The 20,379-nt window shown below is 43.8% G+C and overlaps 2 protein-coding genes across 3 annotated transcripts in view; one reads left to right on the top strand and one right to left on the bottom strand.

Moving 5' to 3' along the window:
- The window catches only part of Ppp2r3c (protein phosphatase 2 regulatory subunit B''gamma), a 23,174-nt gene extending 13,489 nt beyond the window's left edge, over positions 1 to 9,685 (bottom strand). The window contains exons 1-6 of one of the 2 annotated variants that reach the window (XM_026781853.1): positions 9,573 to 9,685; positions 9,253 to 9,501; positions 4,941 to 5,068; positions 4,483 to 4,587; positions 3,660 to 3,772; positions 771 to 868 (exon numbers count right to left, since the gene is read on the bottom strand). In XM_026781853.1, the coding sequence (XP_026637654.1) occupies positions 771 to 868; positions 3,660 to 3,772; positions 4,483 to 4,587; positions 4,941 to 5,068; positions 9,253 to 9,310 (502 nt within the window). In that variant the 5' untranslated portion in view covers positions 9,311 to 9,501; positions 9,573 to 9,685. Of the gene's footprint in view, positions 1 to 770; positions 869 to 3,659; positions 3,773 to 4,482; positions 4,588 to 4,940; positions 5,069 to 9,252 lie in introns of both variants that reach the window. The other variant, XM_013347246.2, reaches the window with a different exon arrangement.
- Positions 9,686 to 9,880: 195 nt separating this feature from the next.
- The window catches only part of Kiaa0391 (KIAA0391 ortholog), an 88,597-nt gene continuing 78,098 nt past the window's right edge, over positions 9,881 to 20,379 (top strand). The window contains exons 1-4 of the mRNA XM_005343725.3: positions 9,881 to 9,978; positions 10,261 to 11,518; positions 13,509 to 13,556; positions 14,747 to 14,879. Coding sequence (XP_005343782.1) covers positions 10,542 to 11,518; positions 13,509 to 13,556; positions 14,747 to 14,879 — 1,158 coding nt within the window. The 5' untranslated portion in view covers positions 9,881 to 9,978; positions 10,261 to 10,541. The remainder of the gene's footprint in view (positions 9,979 to 10,260; positions 11,519 to 13,508; positions 13,557 to 14,746; positions 14,880 to 20,379) is intronic.

Here is a 20,379-nt window from a genome sequence, read left to right as displayed (position 1 = left end):
GATTGATGAATCAGCGCTCTATGGAGCTGTGCCGATTGATGAATCCGCGCTCTATTGGAGCTGTGCTGATTGATGAATCAGCGCTCTTTTGTTGTTCTTATTTTTATTTTCATGTGTACACGTGTTTTGCCATGGGTGTCGGGTTCCTGGAACTGTAATTACAGACAGCTGTGAGCACCATGTGGGTGCTGGGAATTGAACCCGGGTCCTCTGGAAGAGCAGTCAGTGCTCTTAAGCACTGAGCCATCTCTCCAGCCCACAAACAGCTGTTTTACTTAAATGGCAGCGATCTCAGCAGATCAGGAACTAGCTAGCCCTTTAAGCTTAAGGAGTCTCAATATTTTATCGCCAACCACAACAGACTTGTGCAACACTGTGTGAAGCCCTCGGGATCACACCTTTCCACCTCGTGTGTAAATCTGTTCCTTCACACCAACATTAGACATCCACTTCAACAAAGTGGGGACATTAGGGCGACAGGACAGAGCTGACTGGGAAAGGCCCTCTGGGGAGGGTACATGTGACTGAGAAAAAAAGTGTATCTGCTTTTGATATCTCTACTTTGCCACCGTCCTTGGGGTACACAAGGTTTTTGTTTACAATAATGAATTCAATTTTAATACAGAAAATCATACCTCTGTATGTTGCACAGCAGAACCATAAGCGCACAGGAAAAAAGCATGTCCCATGGGAGAAGTAACAGAAAAGCACAGACCAACACCTACTTGATTCCCAGACAAAAGTTCAAACTCACACACACAACGAATCACCTTTTCGCATGACGTAGTTAAAGAACTGCATGATGGAAATTCTCCCATATGAGTCTGTATGAAGCAGCTTGGCAAAGACTTTTGCAGTAAAAAATTGCCTAAAAAAGGAAATAAAATTAAAACGGTCTACCAGCATAGTACAAAAATGACATCTTTAGGAATTAGCAAACAACATAAACTCATACAATTAAAAATCAAAGTTAAGAGACAATAAAGACTCCAGTTGAGTATGAGATTGGTCAAATGAGTGAGAAAACACCCCCTCTCCCAGAATTCCTATTTTGTTGTTGTTGTTTTTGAAACAGAATCTCACTGTATATCCCTAGCTGGCTTTGAACTCAAGAGATTTGCTTGCCTCTGCCTTCCAAGTTGGGATGAAAGACACATGCCACCATACCCAGCTAAAGAGTTCATTTTAAGCGCCAGGTGGTTGTGGTGCATGCCTTTAATCCCAGCACTTGGGAGACAGAGGCAGGAGGATCTCTGTGACTTCGAGCCAGTCTGGTCTACAGAGCTAGTTCCAGGACAGCCAAAGATACACAGAGAAACCCTTATTGAAAAAGAAAAAAAGAAAAGAAAAACAAAACAAAAAGAGTTCCCTTTTAATATGAAGTCCACAGACACTCTCAGCATCAGAAATGTGTTTAGAAGAAAATGGGTAGCTGATTGTGCATGCTACACTTCCAGCACTCAAGAGGCTGACACATGAGCCTGGGCTACAAGTGAGTTTCAGGTCAGCCTGGGATAGGCTTTGATTCAAATCAAAGCAAACCAAGCCAAACCAACAACAACATCAAAAAGAACATTTTTCTCAGCAGAATCTTTTTTGGTTTTTCTTTCATCTCTGTTGCTTTCTTGGGGATCTATCTTTAAAGGCACCTGCACACACCACCAGCACTTCTGATGAGAATTGGCTCCGACTTTGTTTACATAGTGATAGTGGTCACACTGACACCTGTAACAGCCAGCAGAAGAACCATTGTACTCCTGAGGTGGTTGCACCACCATGTTCTGTAAAGGTAACATTTCTAGTCTAGTAAGACAGAGAAACAGACACTAAAATCATGACCGTAATTCTACCCATGGGATCAATCGCTGAGCACGTCCTACTGTTGTCTGCTCGAAGTATATTGTAGTAAATTCTCCTAGGACATTAGATACAGTGTAAGCGATTTAATATACTCGTCATGATGTATGTAGTATTTAAAAGGTTATCCATAATCTTAATAGTTTATATTTCAAAATGCTGACCAGCATTAATAGTTTAAAAACTATAAAGAGTTTGTCTAAAAGGAATGTCATGGTCATATAACCACAAATTGAAAATACTATGTGCTTAAGTGGATGTGGGTTACTGTAAGGAGCATGTAAGTATATAAATTATCATTAAGCACTACACATCCCAAAATGTCTACCATGGCATTTATACACTATACAGTCTGGCTGTGAAGCCACCACCTCAGGGCCAGCTATCTGGTGCAGACACATACTCTGTCTTCTACCTATAACAGCTCTGGATGGCTGAGTTTAATTTATCATTTGTTTACCTTTTGTGTGCCCTTAAAACTGGCTTTATAGTAAGTGAATCTGATTTATATTTATATTTAAAAGACTATATAAGCAGGAAAAAGCACATCTTTGCTGTGTTAAAAAGGAATGAAGAGGGCTGAAGAGATGGCTCAAAGGTTAAGAGCACTGGCTGCTCTTCCAGAGGACTGGGTTCAATTCCCAGCCCCCACATGGCAGCTCACAACTGTCCCTAACTCCAGTTCCAGTGGATCTAACACCCTCACACAGACATACATGCAAGCAAAACATCAACACATGAAAAATAAACAAATTAATTAAAAAAAGGAATGAAGACATAGAATCATTAAGCGGCATTATTTTGCTTATTCTTATTTCTTTTTTGCTATGCAGCACAGCACAAACTAACTTTGAACTTACAATCCTCCTGCCTCAGTTTCTAGAGTGCCAAATGAGAGGTGCGTGCCCAACTTGGTACCCCCGTCCAGCACCTGCAGTCTCTCCCCCCTCTAGTTCCCTCTTTTGTGACAGGGTCTCACTATATAGCTCGGGGTAGCCTGGAATTCGCTATGTAGAGTGGGGTGGCTTCAAAGTCACAGAGATTCACCTGCTTCTGCCCACTGAGTCTGGGGTTAAGGTGTGTGCCACCACACTCAGTGGCATTTTTTTCTTGCTATAAGTTTTATTATACTTCATTAAGTTGAATGCTTTAGTTTCCCGAGTACTGGGATTAAGGTGTGTACTACCACGCCCAATGTGTCCTATTTTTCTCTTTCATCTGAGACAGGAATTTACTATGGAGCCCAGGCTGGCCCTGAATTTGTGATTATCTTCCTGCATCAATCTCTCTTGTGCTGGGCTTACAATAGGCATCACCACACTGAGCTTTGTATTATTTCTCTTTATCACTCCACACCAACATTTTATATGCACGGCACAGTGTATGATGGTGTGGTGGTGAGCATAGGTGCCATGTGGTACATGAAGAAGCAGAGGTGGATGGCAGCTGTCTTCCTCAAGCTCTCCACCCTATTTTTGAGACAGATTCTCTCACTGACTTCGAGCTCACTGATCTGACTAGCAGGCTGATCAGTGAACTTCCCGGATCTGCCAGCCTCTGTTCTATCAACACTGGAAGCTGCACACAGTGCTACTGCACCCTGCTTTTACATAACTGCTGGGAATCTGACAGACGAAGCCATCCCTCCAGCCTCCAACTTTTCCTTGACTCTAAATAATTTTATCACACTTCAGCCACTTCACGTAGCAAGTCAAATGTCACACCATTGACTTCAGCTCCATTGACCCTCGGGCAAGAAAAATGCTAAACACACTTTCCTCTTTAAATCACATTATTCTTACTTGCACTTTGGTCCAGCCTTTTCACCAACCTTCAAAAAATTTTCATAATTGATCATTGCTTCCTCTCCAATCATAGGTGGTATCTGGTGTTTATCCAGCAAAAACCATAAATTCTGAAGAAAATTAGGGAAATGAAGATGTTATAAGTTAACAATAGATTTAAGAATGTAAATGCATCATTTCTATCTAAAAAGTTAAAATGAATTTATGCCCCATTATTTTGACTACTACTAATAAAAATAATTGACACTTATTGTGCCTGCTAAATTTTTAAGCTGTCAAGTACATTGCTTCTTTAATTCATAACTATCTAATATGGGCAGCTATCTCTACACACGAAAACTGAAGCATGAAGTTATCAAGTCCGTTGACCAAAGTCACACCATGGCAGGGTGGTTGGATTTGAACTTCTGCAGTGGACAGTACTATAGTGTTTCCCAAACCTTGATAACTGCTAGGATTATGTGGAAACCTAAGAAACAAAACATTGCCAGGCGGTGGTGGCACATGCTTTTAATCCCAACACTCAGGAGGCAGAGGCAGGCAGATCTCTGTGAGTTCGAGCCTAGCTTGGTCTACAAGGGCTAATTCCAGAACAGGCTCCAAAGCTACAGAGAAACTCTGACTCGAAAAACCAAAAAAGGAAAAGAAAAGAAAAGAAACTGTCCTTGGAAACCAGGCCATGCAAGCTCAGCATCTGATTCTGATGCACACACACACCCTCCTTCAGAAAACTACTCTGGAGCAATAATTCAAAGACACATAGCAAACTTCTGCACGAAAGAAACGGGCAACATCTAAAACCACTTGACTTCACTCGTACCTGTAATTCTTCATTATCTAGGAGTTCTCTGCTTTTCCTCTGTAGAAATACGGCTCTAGATTCCTCTCTTAATTTCTGTAGTAAGACTTCGTCTTCCGCTGGCAACTAAAAACACATTCCAAAAGTCACCTTATGTCAATATCAAATTAAATAGAACTAGCTTCACAGTCTGGGTAGTCAGCATGCCTGCTGAGACTACATTACTACTCACTACTCATCTCTATAATAACAATTGGAAGAGCCTAAAGCTCAGAAAAGGGATAACTGCCTTCTTGTACCAACTTATTGGTCCAAGATCTTAGTGGCTTCAAAGTGTTTTATCACAGTGATAAATCAAGGGTAATAAAATATAAAAATGTTCAATTTAATACCCTATTACAAAAATATATGCTTTGGATTGCATTTTTGAAATTACATTTCATTTACAGATACAGAAATACCACTTAGATATCACTTACCCTGTAATAAAACCGGGGAATGGTCTTATAGAATGCGTCTGTGTTTTTGCTACCTCCTTTCCATTCGGAATAGTATTTGGTAAATAAATCCATTTCTTCATCTTTTAATTCTTGTTCGCTTTTTTTCCCTAGTAACAACACAGGGAAGAAAAATTAATGCAAGAAAAGCACAAACAACAAATATTATTTTTCTCAGGACAGCTTATACATTAAAGTCTAGTTAAAATATCTGCAGTGGCGAATAGGCCTTCAAAACTGTGCTTAGACACCGAACATACTAACTTGAAATACAGCCTTCCACTGACCTAGCCTCCCTTCAGTCACTGGACTGTCCAGTGTGTTGAGAATCAGTGTGTTCCCTGTACTTGTATTTAGCACTGAAGCTTGCCTCTTCAAGTCCCGGTCTCATTTAAAAACCCGTGAGGTCTTTCAATTCATCCTACCATCGCTAGGGCTAGGATGACAGTTCAGTGAAGCAATACAGAGCTCTGCTTCAACTCTCTGTGCCAGAAACAGGAACTGAAACGCCCAAGTACCTACTGTACAGGTCCCGTACTGGACACTGTGGCTAGAGGAAGCAAGACAAGCACAGCCCCAGACCTCATACAATTTCAACCTCATGACCACGGTTCCTCTTTCAGAAAAAAATGAAGAACAAAGCTGTCGGAGGCTCAAAACTCAGTGCTCTATTGTCCTTCAACCTGCCTGCTGTTGACAGGTAACTTTCTCTTAGAGCCATTTTCCTCATCTAGAGTAAACATCGGCGGAGACCGTATTTACTGAGGCTCCAATCCCAGGGAAGTGTGCACACTATGAAAGCACTCTACCCCGAGCTCCTCCTCCAGATTCCCAAGCTTATTGTTTTTAAACTCTGTCCCTCAGGCTGGCCTCCGGAGCTGGGATTACAGAGGAGAGTGACCATGGCTAGATCACAGCTCTCTGCCAGCTCCCTCGGAAGGCACAAGCTCTAACACACTTCCAGCTCCCCTCTGATCCCTCAGAGCCTGGGGCCATATCTGCATTCCAGCGCACTGGCTTCTTCAATTCTGCCATTGAGTTTCCCAAAACCATTTTTGTTTCATTTTCTTCCAGAGATGACGCCAGGGACTGATTCTTCAGCACTTCACTTTTTAGGGCAGTTTTCGTACTTGTCATGTTAACCTTTAACCTTGAACCAAGCCTACGGTTTCTTTAGTATGGCTTGGTACTATGGAGAAAATTGCAAAATCTCACAAATAAAGGTCACTAAGGATTCTTCACAAGCAGAAATAATAGACAAGAGCAGTTTTAGCCATGAAGTTTTAGAGTGTTGCTATGTTTTTTCTTTTACTTTTTTTTTTTTTTTTGAGACAGGTGTGATTAGCATTCCCGGCTGACCTGGAACTATTTATAGACTAGCCTAGCACTGAACTTGCATTTGTTTTCCTGCTTCTGACTCTGAAGAGATGGCGTCTACAGGCATGTACCCGGCCTGAGAACGTTTGTCAACCGGGAAAAATACCAGCATGTTTATTTGCTTATGAAAATTATTTAAGAAAGCCTGATGACACAGGTGACGGGTTATCCTTAATAACACATCCTTGGTAGGCAAAGGAGATTTGCCGCACGGATGGGATCTACTACGCTGACGGCAATAGCCTTAAGGAGGAGCTATTAATACTATCCAGACAATCCAGATAATTTGCAATACACCCATGGCGCAGAGGCAGCATCCCTAGTAAAGGCGAAGAGAAATGTGGCAAACATTAGTGGGGAGCTGGAGAGATGACTCAGTAGGATTAAGAGTAGTAAAACTCAGTAGGTTTGCTGCTCTTGTAGAGGGCTTGGGTTTGTTTCCCAGCACCCACATGGCAGCCCACAACCAAGTCTAAGTCCTGTTCCAGAGGATCCAACACCCTCCTCTGGCCTTTGCAGGGTTTGGTCTCAAATAAGCTTAGGGACGAACTGAGGTGCCTATTATCATTTCAAAGCTGATTCAGGACCGCTCTCAGCATTACCCAGTACCTAAAGGTCCCCAGTCGAGGGGCTGGGCTCCCTTTCCTCTAGCTTCCGACCCTAGAGAACTCATCCATTTTGGCTATGATGCTCCAGTGGCTCTGCTCTTGGCTCCCATGTGCACTCTTGGTCCGCCTGCCCCCAACTGTCTTCTCTCCCTCTCTCCCCTCTCATGGCCCGGTCTACTCTGCTGGCCACACTCAGTCTGGAGCCTTCCAGATGCATCTGGCTGAACTCTCCCTCAAATCTACAAAAAGACCATCTCCTCAACCAGACCTAGGAAAAGTCACGTCCTCATTTTCATTCAGCAGACACTGCACAAACATGGTATACATACATGCACGCAGGCTATTACATGTTTGTAAGTGATAAGGGAAATGATGGCGGAGAAAAGGAGAAGCCAATAATGTATGAGAGGAACAAACTGAAGAGAAGCCAGTGGATCTAGAGAAGGGATGTGACCTAAGGAGGGACTGGAGGGACTCCAGGAGAGGTACAGATAATTCTCTTCTAAAGACACGGTTTCTGTGTAGCTCTCCTTAGCTGTCCTGGAAGTCTATCTGTTGACCAGGTTAGTCTTGAACTCAGAGATCCACCTGCCTCTGCCTCCTGAGAGCCTGGATTAAAGGCGTGCGCCACCACTACCTGGTGACAATTCATTTTAAGGTGACAATTCAAGTTAAAGGCGAAGGTTGGATATAAGAATTAATACCTAGCATCTGAGAGCAATGGTAACTGGAAGGAGCTGAGGTTCTCCTTTAACTGCCTCTAATTCCTCTTTGAGATCCTATTTGAAAACAAGTACACCAACTATAGTGAGCAATGAGGAGGGCAGACTGGAGATTTGGGAGGATGAGAGGAATTAAGTGTGGAAGATCAAATGCTCTTCCTGCAGATGCGACTAAAATATACTTTAGTTTAGCGGACATGGATTCTAAGTGAGAACTCACCATGGTTCTGTTCTTCTTTTTTTGGTTTTTCTTTTCTTTTTTTTTTTTATTTATTTATTGAGGATTTCTGCCTCCTCCCCGCCACCGCCTTCCATTTCCCTCCCCCTCCCCCGATTAAGTCCCTCTCCCTCCTCAGCTTGAAGAGCCATCAGGGTTCCCTGACCTGTGGGAAGTCCAAGGACCGCCCACCTCCATCCAGGTTTAGTAAGTTGAGCATCCAAACTGCCCAGGCCCCCCCAAAGCCAGCACGTGCAGTAGGATCAAAAACCCATTGCCCTTGTTCTTGAGTTCTCTGTAGTCCTCATTGTCCACTATGTTCAGCAAGTCCGGTTTTATCCCATGCTTTTTCAGACTCAGGCCAGCTGGCCTTGGTGAATTCCCGAAAGAACATCCCCATTGTCTCAGAATGTGGGTGTACCCCTCGCGGTCCTGAGTTCCTTGCTCGTGCTCCCCCTCCTTCTGCTCCTGATTTGGACCTTGAGATTTCTGTCCGGTGCTCCAATTTGGGTCTCTGTCTCTGTCTCCTTTCATCGTCTGATGAAGGTTAATATTCAGGGGGATGCCTATATGTTTGTCTTTGGATTCACCTTCTTATTTAGCTTCTCTAGGATTTTTTTGGTTTTTCGAGACAGGGTTTCTCTGTGGCTTTGGAGCCTGTCCTGGAACTAGCTCTTGTAGACCAGGCTGGTCTCGAACTCACAGAGATCTGCCTGCCTCTGCCTCCCGAGTGCTGGGATTAAAGGCGTGCGCAACCACCGCCCAGTCTGTTTTTCTTTTTGGTTGTCAGTCTAGCCTTTGATGGCAGAGCCATCTCTCTAGCTCCTGTTTTCCTTTAGCCCATTTCAACTGCCTGGGTGTTGGTGTGGAACTGGAAGAATTTAACCAGACCGATGGGCAAACAAAGTGTGAAGGGCCGGGGAACGAACAATGGAAAACGGATTAATGATATTTAAAATGGAGGGGTATGTGAAAAGTGATAGTTAAAAGGCGCTGGCACTCGGGAAACTGGGGCAAGGAGGGCCAGTAAGTCAAGACTGACCAGGGCTCGAGGGGGGAAGCTATAAGGATAAACAAATAGGTCTTGGTAAGATCGAAGGGCACCAAGGTTCTCAGTTATTCCGCAAAAGCCTAAGATCGTGGAAAACGGGTGCCACGGCTGAGCTTTTCGATTTACCAGGAAAGTTTGGGTCACTCCTCCGCAGACCGCTGAAAGCACACTGCACTCACTGTCTATTGTCAGATAAGTTTACCAGACGCGGAAAGTGTCACTCGCCCTTCCTCCTCCCTGCCCTATTCACCCCCCTCCGCCACCCGCCACCTCTTGGCCTGGGGCGGGCTATCCGGCGGGCTGTCCCTCCCGAACTCACGCTTTGAATTCGTGTTGGGCGACGCTAAGCGCCGGCGGAGCACGTCTTTCCAGTCCATGGCTGACTCCCGCTCAGAGGACCCTACATTTGCGGGTTGTTAACCGCTCCACCCACTACCAGCTCCGACGTCAGACGCCACCAAGGCAGGTGGAAGAAGGACGCCGGGAAGCCATCTTGGACACGGGCGGAAGCCGTAGCTCCAGAGGCAAAAGCTCGAATGCTGTATCTGTTCCAGACCCGGCGATCACGCTAGCAGGGGAGAAAAGCAGACGTGAAATAGACGAAAAATTATTCTCCTTCATAAGAGTATCCCAACTCACCAAACCCTATCCTAAAGGCCAATAAGAAGCCCGCGTGTGTTCTTGGAGGCGGGCCTTTGGCGCGTGCGCACCGCAGGATGCTGGGATCCATTCTTTTCCGACTTGGGAAAAGCACTTTCGTCACATTTCGTTCTCGCTGTGGAAGCCTTGACAATCTCCAAAGATGTAATAGAAACTTCTGCAGTCGTTTCCAGTCCTCTTGGATACTAAAGCTTCAAAACTACCTTTCTTTCTTTTTTCTTCGTCAGACTCAATAGAACGCCTGAAATTGAGCCACCGAGACCCTGGCGGCTCATTCAGCGCGGTGCCTTGTGGGTACTGTAGTTTTTGCCGCATTTATGGCTACCTTAAGCATGCGTGGTGAGTTGTTGAATGAAGTGAACTTCTTTCGTCGGCCCTCCATACAGTTAAGTCTAAGTTCTTTCTGGACCTCACTTCCTTCCCTGTGATGTTTGTGCTGCGTCCCCCGATCCCTCTTCTTTGAGGCGTTTTAAGGCCTGTAGAAAATGTAAAGTTGAGCAAGAGACCCTAGACTTTTTTATTGCTCGTGGGGCTGCGGTTGGTGGTTCCTGGTCGAGGCTATTACTTTATTTCCCTGTTCTAGTTCTCTTGGTACCTTGCCCTTCCTCAGGATCGTTGTGAGGCACATGAGTCAAACTAAGAGGTCCCTTTTGTGCTTTTTCCTTAGATTCGAAAATTGGAATGTGACAGGATTCCAGTGCGGTCTTCTGGTTTAGGACTTGCTACTGGTGTTGGAGATCCCAGGATCATTGTTTAATGGAGAGAACTCGTATGTATTCCTTGCCTTTAAATCACTCCTAAAGCACAATCGTGATTTGATCGTAAGGGAGAAACACAAAGTCTCCTTTTCAAGAACTGTGCATCAACTATCTTCAACCTCCAATCTCGTAATTTTCCATAACAGAGCGGAGCTGCTTTATTTTTAAGCCTCATTCAACTCACTGCAGAATGACCTTCTATTTGCCTGGTTTTCGGAGCTTTCCGAAACTTTGGACGAGCATCCCTTCCTTAGAGCTGGGCCCTGCGACCTCGCCTGTCTTTTCCTTTCTCACGATTACCAGGAACCAGCACCGATGGTTTTCTGTCAAAACCACGCCCCCTCCACATAGGAAAGCAATGAATCTGCTGCTTGCCAAAGCTAGAACACTCAAGAAAGGACATGACAGCGATAGGCAAGGTTCTTCTGATCATTATTTTGCTGCCGGGGCAGCTAAGAAGAGGTCGCACTTAACTAGCAACCCCCAGCAGAGAGAGCATGCCCCGTCACATGAGAGGAGCACGATCGAACTTCCAACTAAACCCCTGAATTCCGAAGAGTGGGATAAACTTAAAGGGGATTTCAACGGGAAGGCCAGTTTTGAAGACTGGGTCATTTCACAGATGGTGCGCAGCAGTAGCTCTGTAGATGCGGCCAAGTCCCTCCTGGCCTGGGTCGCAGCAAAGAACAATGGCATCGTAGGGTACAATTTACTCGTCAAGTATTTGTATCTCTGCGTCTCTCACAAGCAGACATCAGAAGTTATCGACGTCTATGAAATCATGAAAGCCAAGTACAAGTGTTTAGAAACTGCGGCTAACACCATTCTCATCCGGGGATTGATCCACTCAGACAGGTGGAGAGAGGCCTTGCTGCTGTTAGAAGACATTAAAAAAGTCATGGTCCCTTCGAAAAGGAACTATAATGACTGTATTCAGGGAGCCCTCCTTCATCAGGATGTGGATGTGGCCTGGAGTTTGTATCAGGAACTGGTAGGTCATAATCTCATTCCTCTGCTGGAAACTTTAAAAGCCTTCTTTGATTTTGGCAAAGACATAAATGATGATGACTATTCGGACAAACTACTGGACATTCTTTTGTATCTAAGGAATAATCAGCTGTATCCTGGAGAGTCATTTGCACACAGTATAAAAACATGGTTTGAAAGGTAATTTTGATTTTGCTTGTGTGTTTTCTCTTGGTACCTGTATTTTTAAAGTAGACCCCTTTTTTGTGTTGTTTATTAGTTGATGAGACTCATTTTATTCAGATTGTGCTTTCTCCCATCCTGAGGTAAGAACTATTCTACTTTTAAAGCAAAATATTCTCTTAAAAAAAGTAGTAGGAGTAATTTGTGTCAATCTCTATTCACCACATAAAAGGAAATTATACAGCATCTTTTGTTTTATATAATAGTTTTCTTCCTTTTAAAGCTACGATTCATCTTATTTTCTGAGACATCTAACGTGAATAATTATGTTATAGCAAGAAATTAGAGCAAGAAACGGGTTTAGGTGCATGGGGGGTGTGCACACGTGTATGTGGATGCATACTTGGCATTTCATCTGAGATCTACCTGTCTCCACTCCCATGTTGCTGGGGTTACAAGTACAGGCTCCATGCCAGGCTTGTACAAGGTTCCAGGAATCTGAACTCTGGTCTTGCGTGTGCAGCAAACGTTTTACCCAATGATCATATTTTCAAAAGTCGTGACGTAAATAATGTGCTTACGGTTATTTTGAAATCCCTGGGTCTCATCACTTAGGATACTCAGAGTAGACGGGGCAGTTCCTGATCAATCCTGGTACTCAATGGAGAACCATCCCTCCATTTGATTTTGCATCTTTCCTTGTCAGGCTATTCTCCCAGGCTCTCTTTTGCTTTGACTCATGCCGTCAACCGCATAACTGTTTATTGCTCCAATCTTTATTCTCCTTTCTTCACCGTTAACTTTGTCTGGCCATTTCCTAAAAGCTTGCTCCTTCTTTTTTCTCTTTTTATTTTGTATCATGTTAGCAGAACTTTTAGGTAGGAATTATGTCTGATGATCGTAACAGATTTATTGAGCATCCAAGAAGGAGTGAGAGTGAGAAAGTCTTAGAGCTTAGGGTTTATTCTGTTTTCAAGAATGCTGGTCTGATGGGAGAAGGAATTAAGATTGAAAATGGGGAGATTTGTTTGAGTGCAATGTTAGATTTGGGGAAGAGGTCGTGAGGTCTGAATTAACTGGTGAAGGAAAGAAGGCAATAGGTTCAAGAATCAGTAGGAAGGGGGCTGGAGAGATGGTTCAGAGGTTAAGAGCGTTGCCTGCTCTTCCAAAGGTCCTGAGTTCAATTCCCAGCAACCACATGGTGGCTCACAACCATCTGTAATGGGGTCTGGTGCCCTCTTCTGGCCTTCGGGCATACACACAGACAGAATATTGTATACATAATAAATAATTATTAAAAAAAAAGAATCAATAGGAAGTAAGGATATGGTGACTGAGAACAAATCAATAAATAACTTTTGGATGTCTCCAATTACACTAAAACTGTGTGTTTCCTGCATAGTATCTATTAGGATGCCATTCTCAACCTCAGTAGGCATGCCGTTCCTGGCAGTGGTCTACAAGTAGCAGCCCAAGAGAACAGAGAAATTACTCCAAGCAGGCGCCATGTCTGGCAGCTTTATGAAGATGGTTAGAGCTGAGTGTTGTTTAAATGGTTTCTCTAGTTTTTGCATACTTCCAATGAAGGTAGATTTAGGCTTGAGTTTTGTTGTTGTTGTTGTTGTTATGTTTGAGACAGGGTCTCTGTGTAGCCCTGGCTATTCTGGAACACTCTGTATAGATCAGGCTGGTCTTGAACTCATAGAGATCTGCTTGCCTCTGACCCTCAGTGCTAGAAATAAAGGCATGCACCATCTGGCCTACCCTTAGACAGGACTTGAGGAAGAGGAGGGTTACGTCAGAAGGTGAACCAAAAGGATACAGTAGAATGCTGTCTGGTCCTTAACCTCAACCACATCCTAGCAGTCGTTGTGAAAGCCATCCGAAGAAAGTATTCTGAACTCTTCAGATCTCTTCCTTACAGAATGTCTAAATACAGTGATTGGCTTTAGACTTAGTAGGAATTTTTAACATTCTGATAATCTGGTTTTGTATTCTCTTTTTGTAGCATTCCTGGAAGACAATGGAAAGGACAGTTCACTACAGTCCAGAGAAGGTAAAGACCCTTATTTGTCTTCAATTTGTTTGATTCAGATATAGTAAGTTCTGTTGGTATTGGCTTAAAAATAGGAAGCTCTCAGCTGGGCAATAGTGGCGCATGCCTTTAATCCCAGCACATAGGGGGGCAGGTGGATCTCTGTGATTTTGAGGCCAGCCTGATCTATAAAGTAAGTTCCAGGAAAGCTAGGACTGTTATATGGAGAAATCCTTTCTTAAAAAACCAGAAAAAAAAAAAGAAGTAGGAAGGTCTGGAGATGGGTCAGTGGTTAAGAACTGCTCCTGCTCTTCCATAGGATCTGACTCCATTCCCAGCAACCACATCTGGTGGCTCACAACTGCCTGTAATTCTAGTTCCAGGGGATTGTCTGCTCTCACCTGACCTCTGCCTGCACCGTGCTCACTTGCACACACACACTCACACACATACACGGACACTCACACACACACACATACACACACCACACAGACAAATACATAATTAAAAGTAAATCTTCTTTGGGGTGGGGAAGCTTCTGATAATTAAAAAAAATGTTTAAGGACATCTTAGGGGTAGGATAATCAAGAATTTGTAATTAAAGTTCTTGAGGGGAGAAAAATCTCTGTTGTTTTGAGAGTCTTCATCTGTAGCTCAGGCTGGCTTCAAGCATTCAATAATCCTGCTGCCTTACGCTTCTGTGTGTTGAGATTACAGGCATGTAGACAGATTTTGGAGTACTCTAAATGTTACTGTGAGCTTATGCTAAACCTTTGTGATGTTTGCCCCTAGAAGACTGACCTAGTTGTGTTTTAGGAATGACTAAAAGTTTCACCTAGCTCTTTCTGCCGTCTCTCTCTGTCACCATAATGGTGACTGTGAATATCTTACTGATACCCTCTGCCTCCCAAGTGCACCACCACTGCCCCCCCCCCACGCTGTGATTCTTCTAAGAGTGTAAAGCATACATATACCTAAAATATTTTTGTAGAAAAAAAATTTTTTTCATCTAGGTGATTTTCTTTTCTGGACTTTCTGGCATACTGATAGATATTTTGAGGTTTACAAAAAAGGAAAAAAAAATGTGATGAGCACAAAGGTTTTAATTTTTTTTTTGTCTTACATTTCTGTTTCCTTGTGCTTTGGAATTACTAATTTTAGAAAAAATTACTTTCCAAGACATTATTTAATATAAAACGTTGTAATTGCAGTGGCCATTGTTCAAGCTGTGGTAGAGCCTTAGAGTCTATTCATCTGAGTCCAGAAGAATATGAATTTCTCAAGGGAAAAATCATGAGGGATGTGATAGATGGTGGTGACCAGTATAAGAAGACAACACCTCAGGTGAGTCTGACAGGCTTCTTTGTATTCTTAGATTGCTTGTCTAGAGCAGAGGGCAACAATTTTTTTCTTGTAAAGGCCAAATGGCGAGTATTGTGGGCTTCGTGAGCCATACAGTCTCTGCTGTAATGTTTTGGTTTTGTTATAATTAAAACGACAATGGATAATATATAAATGAATAATTGTAACTGTTCCGTTAAACTATTCACAGGACTAGGAAGATGGTTCACCAGGTGAAGGGCCTGCTATGTCAGCTCAAGGGCCTGAGTGTAGATACCTAACCTTCATGTAAAAGCTAGACATGGTGGCCCATGCCTGGGGGAGGGCACTGAGTTCAAAAATAGGCATGGGGCTCACAAGATGGCTCAGCCAATAAAGGTATTGCCACCAAGTCTAATGACCCGAGTTTGATCACCAGAACACACATAGTGGAAGGAAGGACTGATTCCACAGGTTGTCCTTTGGCTTGCACGCACATACGCACGCACGCACGCAAACACACATAAATGTTAGAAGAAGAGTTGCCGGGACAAGAGTTGTCTTGGAGGACAGAACGTGAGGGGTGTGGATGATTATTTGAGTATCTCGCAGTATCTGTCCAGATGGATTCCAGGACTCTCATAGGTCAACACTCTGGATGCTTGAGTCCTTTCCATCAAATGACACTGTTTGCTTGTACAAAACAGTGAATTAGTGAATTTGTGGACGTCATTCTGTGGTTGTGTGATTTAGTATTTCCCACAGAGCTTAGCTCACCGAGGGTGGTTGAAGCTAGACATGGCACACTGTAGTCCTCATGCCTGGGAAGATGAAGGCAGTAGACTCGCGTGGCCAAGGCCAGCTTAGCAAGATCTGTCTTAAAGACTAGAACAAAGAAAAACCCAAGAGCACTGAGTTCTGTTGACTAGATGTATCAGGTGGGTACCTAGAAAATAGTTCACGTGACTAACATGGGCCAAAAGTAAGAGCACCTTGCTTGAGAAGTCAGGGGGCTTCAGGTTTGGGGTTCTGTTTTTGTTCTCATACTACAGATCAGACCTGGAGCCTCCCCCATGCTTAGGTAAGCACCTTTCTACTGAGCCATGCCCTCAGCCGACAGAAGGGGATGTCAGGTGTGGCAGTGCATACCTCCTAGCTCTCGGGAGGCAGAAACAGGAGGATTGCTATGATTCCAAGCCCAGCGTGATCTACATAGCTAATTTCAGTACAGTAAGGGCTACATAGAGAGACCTGTCTCAAAAAAGCCAAGCTGGGCAGTGGAGGTGGTTTATGCCTTTAATCCCAGCCCTTGGGAGGAAGAGGCAAGTGATCTCTTTGAGTTCGAGGCTAGCCTAGTCTACAAAAGCTAGTTATAGGACAGCTAGGACTGTTTTGAAAAACAAAAACAAACAAACAAAAAATCGGAAAAAGAAAGGAGTGTGGCTGGGTAGTGCACATTTTTTCTTTGGGACCCATGGGGAACTGGTCCTAGGATACTCGAAGCTAAGGTTTTGAAGTCTGGGAAGCAGAGTTGAAAGCATCCGCATACCAACCCCCAACAAAACAAAGAACACAGCAACAACAAAATGCCACTTCGCTCACGTGTAGCTGACCCCAACTTCACCTCCCCAGGCAGCGCGTGGTAGTGAGGAGGCAGAAACATCACCATCGAGGGCCTTAGGAGACAACTTCAGCTACCGTGTCTTTATCAGTTTTTATTTGTAATTTTTTAAAATTTAAATCCCATTTTATGTATGTGGGCATTCTTCCTGCTTATATTTCTGTATACCACTGTGTGCCTGGTGCCCACTAAGGCCAGAAGAGGGCACTGGGTTTCCACTGGGTTCCCTGGACCTAGAGTTACAGATGTGAGCCAACATGCGGATATCAGGAATTGAACCTGGGTTGTCTGGAAGAGCAGTCAGTGCTCTTAACCCCTGAACCATCTCTCCAGCCCCTTGTTGTTATTTTTTTATTTGTTTAGCTAGTTATTTTTGAGACAGGGTCTCTGCATTTTATAGTCTGGCTACAGCCCCTTGTTTTTAGCGTTTAATTGCATTTGTTATTTTCTGTACATGTTGGGCACATGCATCTGGTGCCCACATGCAGATGCTAGAGAACAGCTTGTGGGATTTGGTGCCCTCCTTCCACTGTTTGGGTCTTGGGGGTCATCCTTGGCAGCAAGTACTTCCACCTGCTAAATGATCTTGTTGGCCCTGATTTTTATTTTGTTGTGTCGTTGCTGTTTATACCAGTTTGTTAGGGCTACCAGAACAAAATGCCACAATGCCACAGACTAAATGCCGTAAGCAGCAACAGTTTGTTTCCTCACAGACACTGGTACTAAAGTCCCAGGTCAAGATTTTGGCAGGTTTGGTTTCTCCTGAGCACCTCTTGGTGTAAAATGGCTTCTATATTGATTCTTTGTGTATAGGTGTTTTGTGTACCACTTGCCTTCCTACTGCCCTCGAAGGCCAGAAGAGGACACCAATTTCGCTGAAACTGGAGTTGTAGGTGGTTGTGAGCTGCCGTGTGGCTTCTAGGTTTTGAACCCTGGTCCTCTGGAAGAACAGTCTGCACTTTGAGCCACCTCTCCACCCCAACAAACAATTTTATGACTTCATTTTACCTTACTTTTTTCTTTTCTTTTCTTTTTTTTTTGAGGCAGGGCCTTCCAAGTGCTGAGCCAACCCACCAGAGTCTACATTACTACTTCAGGGTGTCCCCCAGCTGCATAAGACAGTTTATACCTGTAATTCCAGCTCTCTGGGAGGTGGAGACATGAGAGGTGGCGTGCAAGGTCATTCTCTTTTATATAGCAAGTTAAAGACCAGCTTGAGTTGCATGAGACCTTGTCTCAAAAATAACAAAATTCAGCCGGGCGGTGGTGGCGCACGCCTTTAATCCCAGCACTTGGGAGGCAGAGGCAGGTTGATCTTTGTGAGTTTGAGCCCAGCCTGGTCTACAAGAGCTAGTTCCAGGACAGGCTCCAAAACCACAGAGAAACCCTGTCTCGATAAAACCAAAAAAAAAAACCAAAAAAAATACAAACAAAATTCAGTTTAAAGTTTCTCCGATGGAAGTAACATTCTGAGATACCAAGGAATGAGACTTCCAATACATGGAATTTGATACTGGGTGATTCATCTTATAATGCTATTTACTATAGATATATATTAAAACAATATTTTACAAGGTGCTGTGGTTCATGCTTGCAATTGCCCCTTTCAAAAACAAAACAGAAAGTTATCCAGTATTATAGCCAACACTTTACATTATTTGTTTCTAGGAACATTACAGACATCTGGATGACAAAGGACTGCCTACTTTCTGTGGCATGCTTATAATTTGGGATTATGAAGTATAAACCAAGGAGCGATTTGCTAAATGCAGATCAATTTTATTTGTCTACTTTCAAATAAATTATGATGTCCTCTAACCTCCACAAGCACCCAAAACAGGCATTATTGAAGTGATTTTGGACTTCTGTGTTTCCCCCAAATAGTACTTTTTGTTCAAAGCAAAATAAATGAGGTGACCCCTCTAATAAAACGCCTATTATCCCCAGTTCCTGGTTAGAAGAGCACAGAAGTCTCTTAAGCATACTGACACTTTGAGCCCTACCCTCTGACATTTCTGTTTTTAATTTATTTTTTAAGATTTCTTTTATTTGTACTTACATGTACATCTGTGCTTGTGGTGGCACTGGGTGGGGCGGAGTGTGCACTTGTGAACGACACAGAGGACAAAGGAGGACACTGTGTCCCCTGGCGCTGAAGTACAGGCTGTTGTGGGTGCTCTTGTCTGCTGAGTCATCTCTCCAGCTCCAGATTCGCATTATTTTAAGTACAAATTTATTGGACTCTGTTTGACATAGAAGAAACTGCACATCAGGTGTTTAGTGTGGTGAGTTTTGACATATGTGCTTTTCATGCAAGCCAGACAACCCAAGCCACGCCCCAAACCACAGCGGAAGGAGAAAGCCAAATTCTGGAAATTGCCCTCTGGTTTCATACCCTTGTGTGGCATGCACCTGCCCGCACTCATGCACACCTCTCCCTCTCTCTGTCTCTGTCTCTGTCTCTCTCTCTCTGTCTCTCTGTCTCTCTGTCTCTCTCTCTCTCTCTCTCTCTCTCTCTCTCTCTCTCTCTTTCTTTCTCTCTCCCTCTCCCCCTCTGTCTCACACACACACACTGATAGTGCATAGTATAAAAATTCAGGCTACTGTGCAGGTCCTTTTGTGCTGTGCACTAGTTTTCCATGACTGCCCTAACGAAATGCCACAAACTAGACAATTTAAAGTGACAGGAATTATCCTATCACTGTCCTGGCTGCTAGACGTGTGAAATCCAGATGCTGTCATGCCGCTTCTGGAGGCTCCAGGGAAGAGCCCCCACCCCGCACCCCGCTTCCAGCTTCAGAAACCTCCCACTCCTAAACATTTCGTACTCCTCCTCTTTTCTCCATATCTCAAGTCCTTCTTTAACTCCTGGCTTGGGGAGGTCCAGGTTAGGGTTTTCCAAAGCTGCCAGCTGACTCTCAGATACAGCGGGCTGAGAATGGCCACTTGTAATGTGACGTTTTGATGGACCTTACTGCACAGCAGGTTTCTGCGGGGTTGAGAGAACACATCTCTAAAGAAACACGAGCAAAGAAGGCAACTTTTTAGTTTTTCTGTTTTTAATTAGTTAATTAATTAATTGGTTTTGAGACACAAAGTAAGTCTTTTGTTTTTTTTATTTTTTGAGCATTGGATGTCCTGGAACTCACTATGTAGACCAGGCTAGCCTCAAACTGACAGATCCACCTGTCTATGCACACACACACACACACACACACACACACACACACACACACTGCTGAGATTAAAAGTGTACACAACTTCTCTATGCTCAAATCAATCTTTAGCCCAGGTGCGCTAATATTAACTATGTAGCCCAGACTGGTTTTGAACTCATGATGCTAGTCTCTGTCAGGATTTTAAGTGACTTCCTGCTTTAAACATTTGTTTGTTGTGCTTAGACAGTTTAGCCACCAGGTGGCAATGGCGTAACGTATATATTCTAGGTCACTGGGCAAGTCAGTCCTGTTAAAGGTTTGGACCTTTCTGAGACTGACATGTCGCTGTCATGTTGTTTTCAGTCAGCCGTATGGTAGCAGGTAAAGAGAGGAGCTGTGGGTGTGAATTTTAACTGAGCAAAGCAGAACTCCAAATAATCTAATTGTGTGGGCATCCGTGACGCTCAAGGAAGAAGAAAAAAGAAGTGGGCCATGCATGGTGGCCCATAGTCCTCTTGCCCCTACCTCCCAAATGTGGGTTTACAGCCCATCACACCTGGCTCGTCCATTATTTTTTGTTTGTTTTAAGACAGGGTCTCTCTACATCGCCCTGGCTGTCCTGAAACTTATTATATAGACCAGGCTGGCCTCCAGAGAGATCCACCTGCCTCTGCCTCCCAAGTGCTAGGACTAAAAGTGTGCGCCACCAAACCCAGCTTGTCCTTTATTCTTTTTTTTTTTTTTT

The sequence above is a fragment of the Microtus ochrogaster genome, chromosome 1, assembly GCF_000317375.1.
Source record: "Microtus ochrogaster isolate Prairie Vole_2 chromosome 1, MicOch1.0, whole genome shotgun sequence".
Taxonomy (NCBI): domain Eukaryota; kingdom Metazoa; phylum Chordata; class Mammalia; order Rodentia; family Cricetidae; genus Microtus; species Microtus ochrogaster.
Note: the sequence above shows the minus strand (reverse complement) of the source record. Positions and strands in the feature narration are given on the sequence as shown.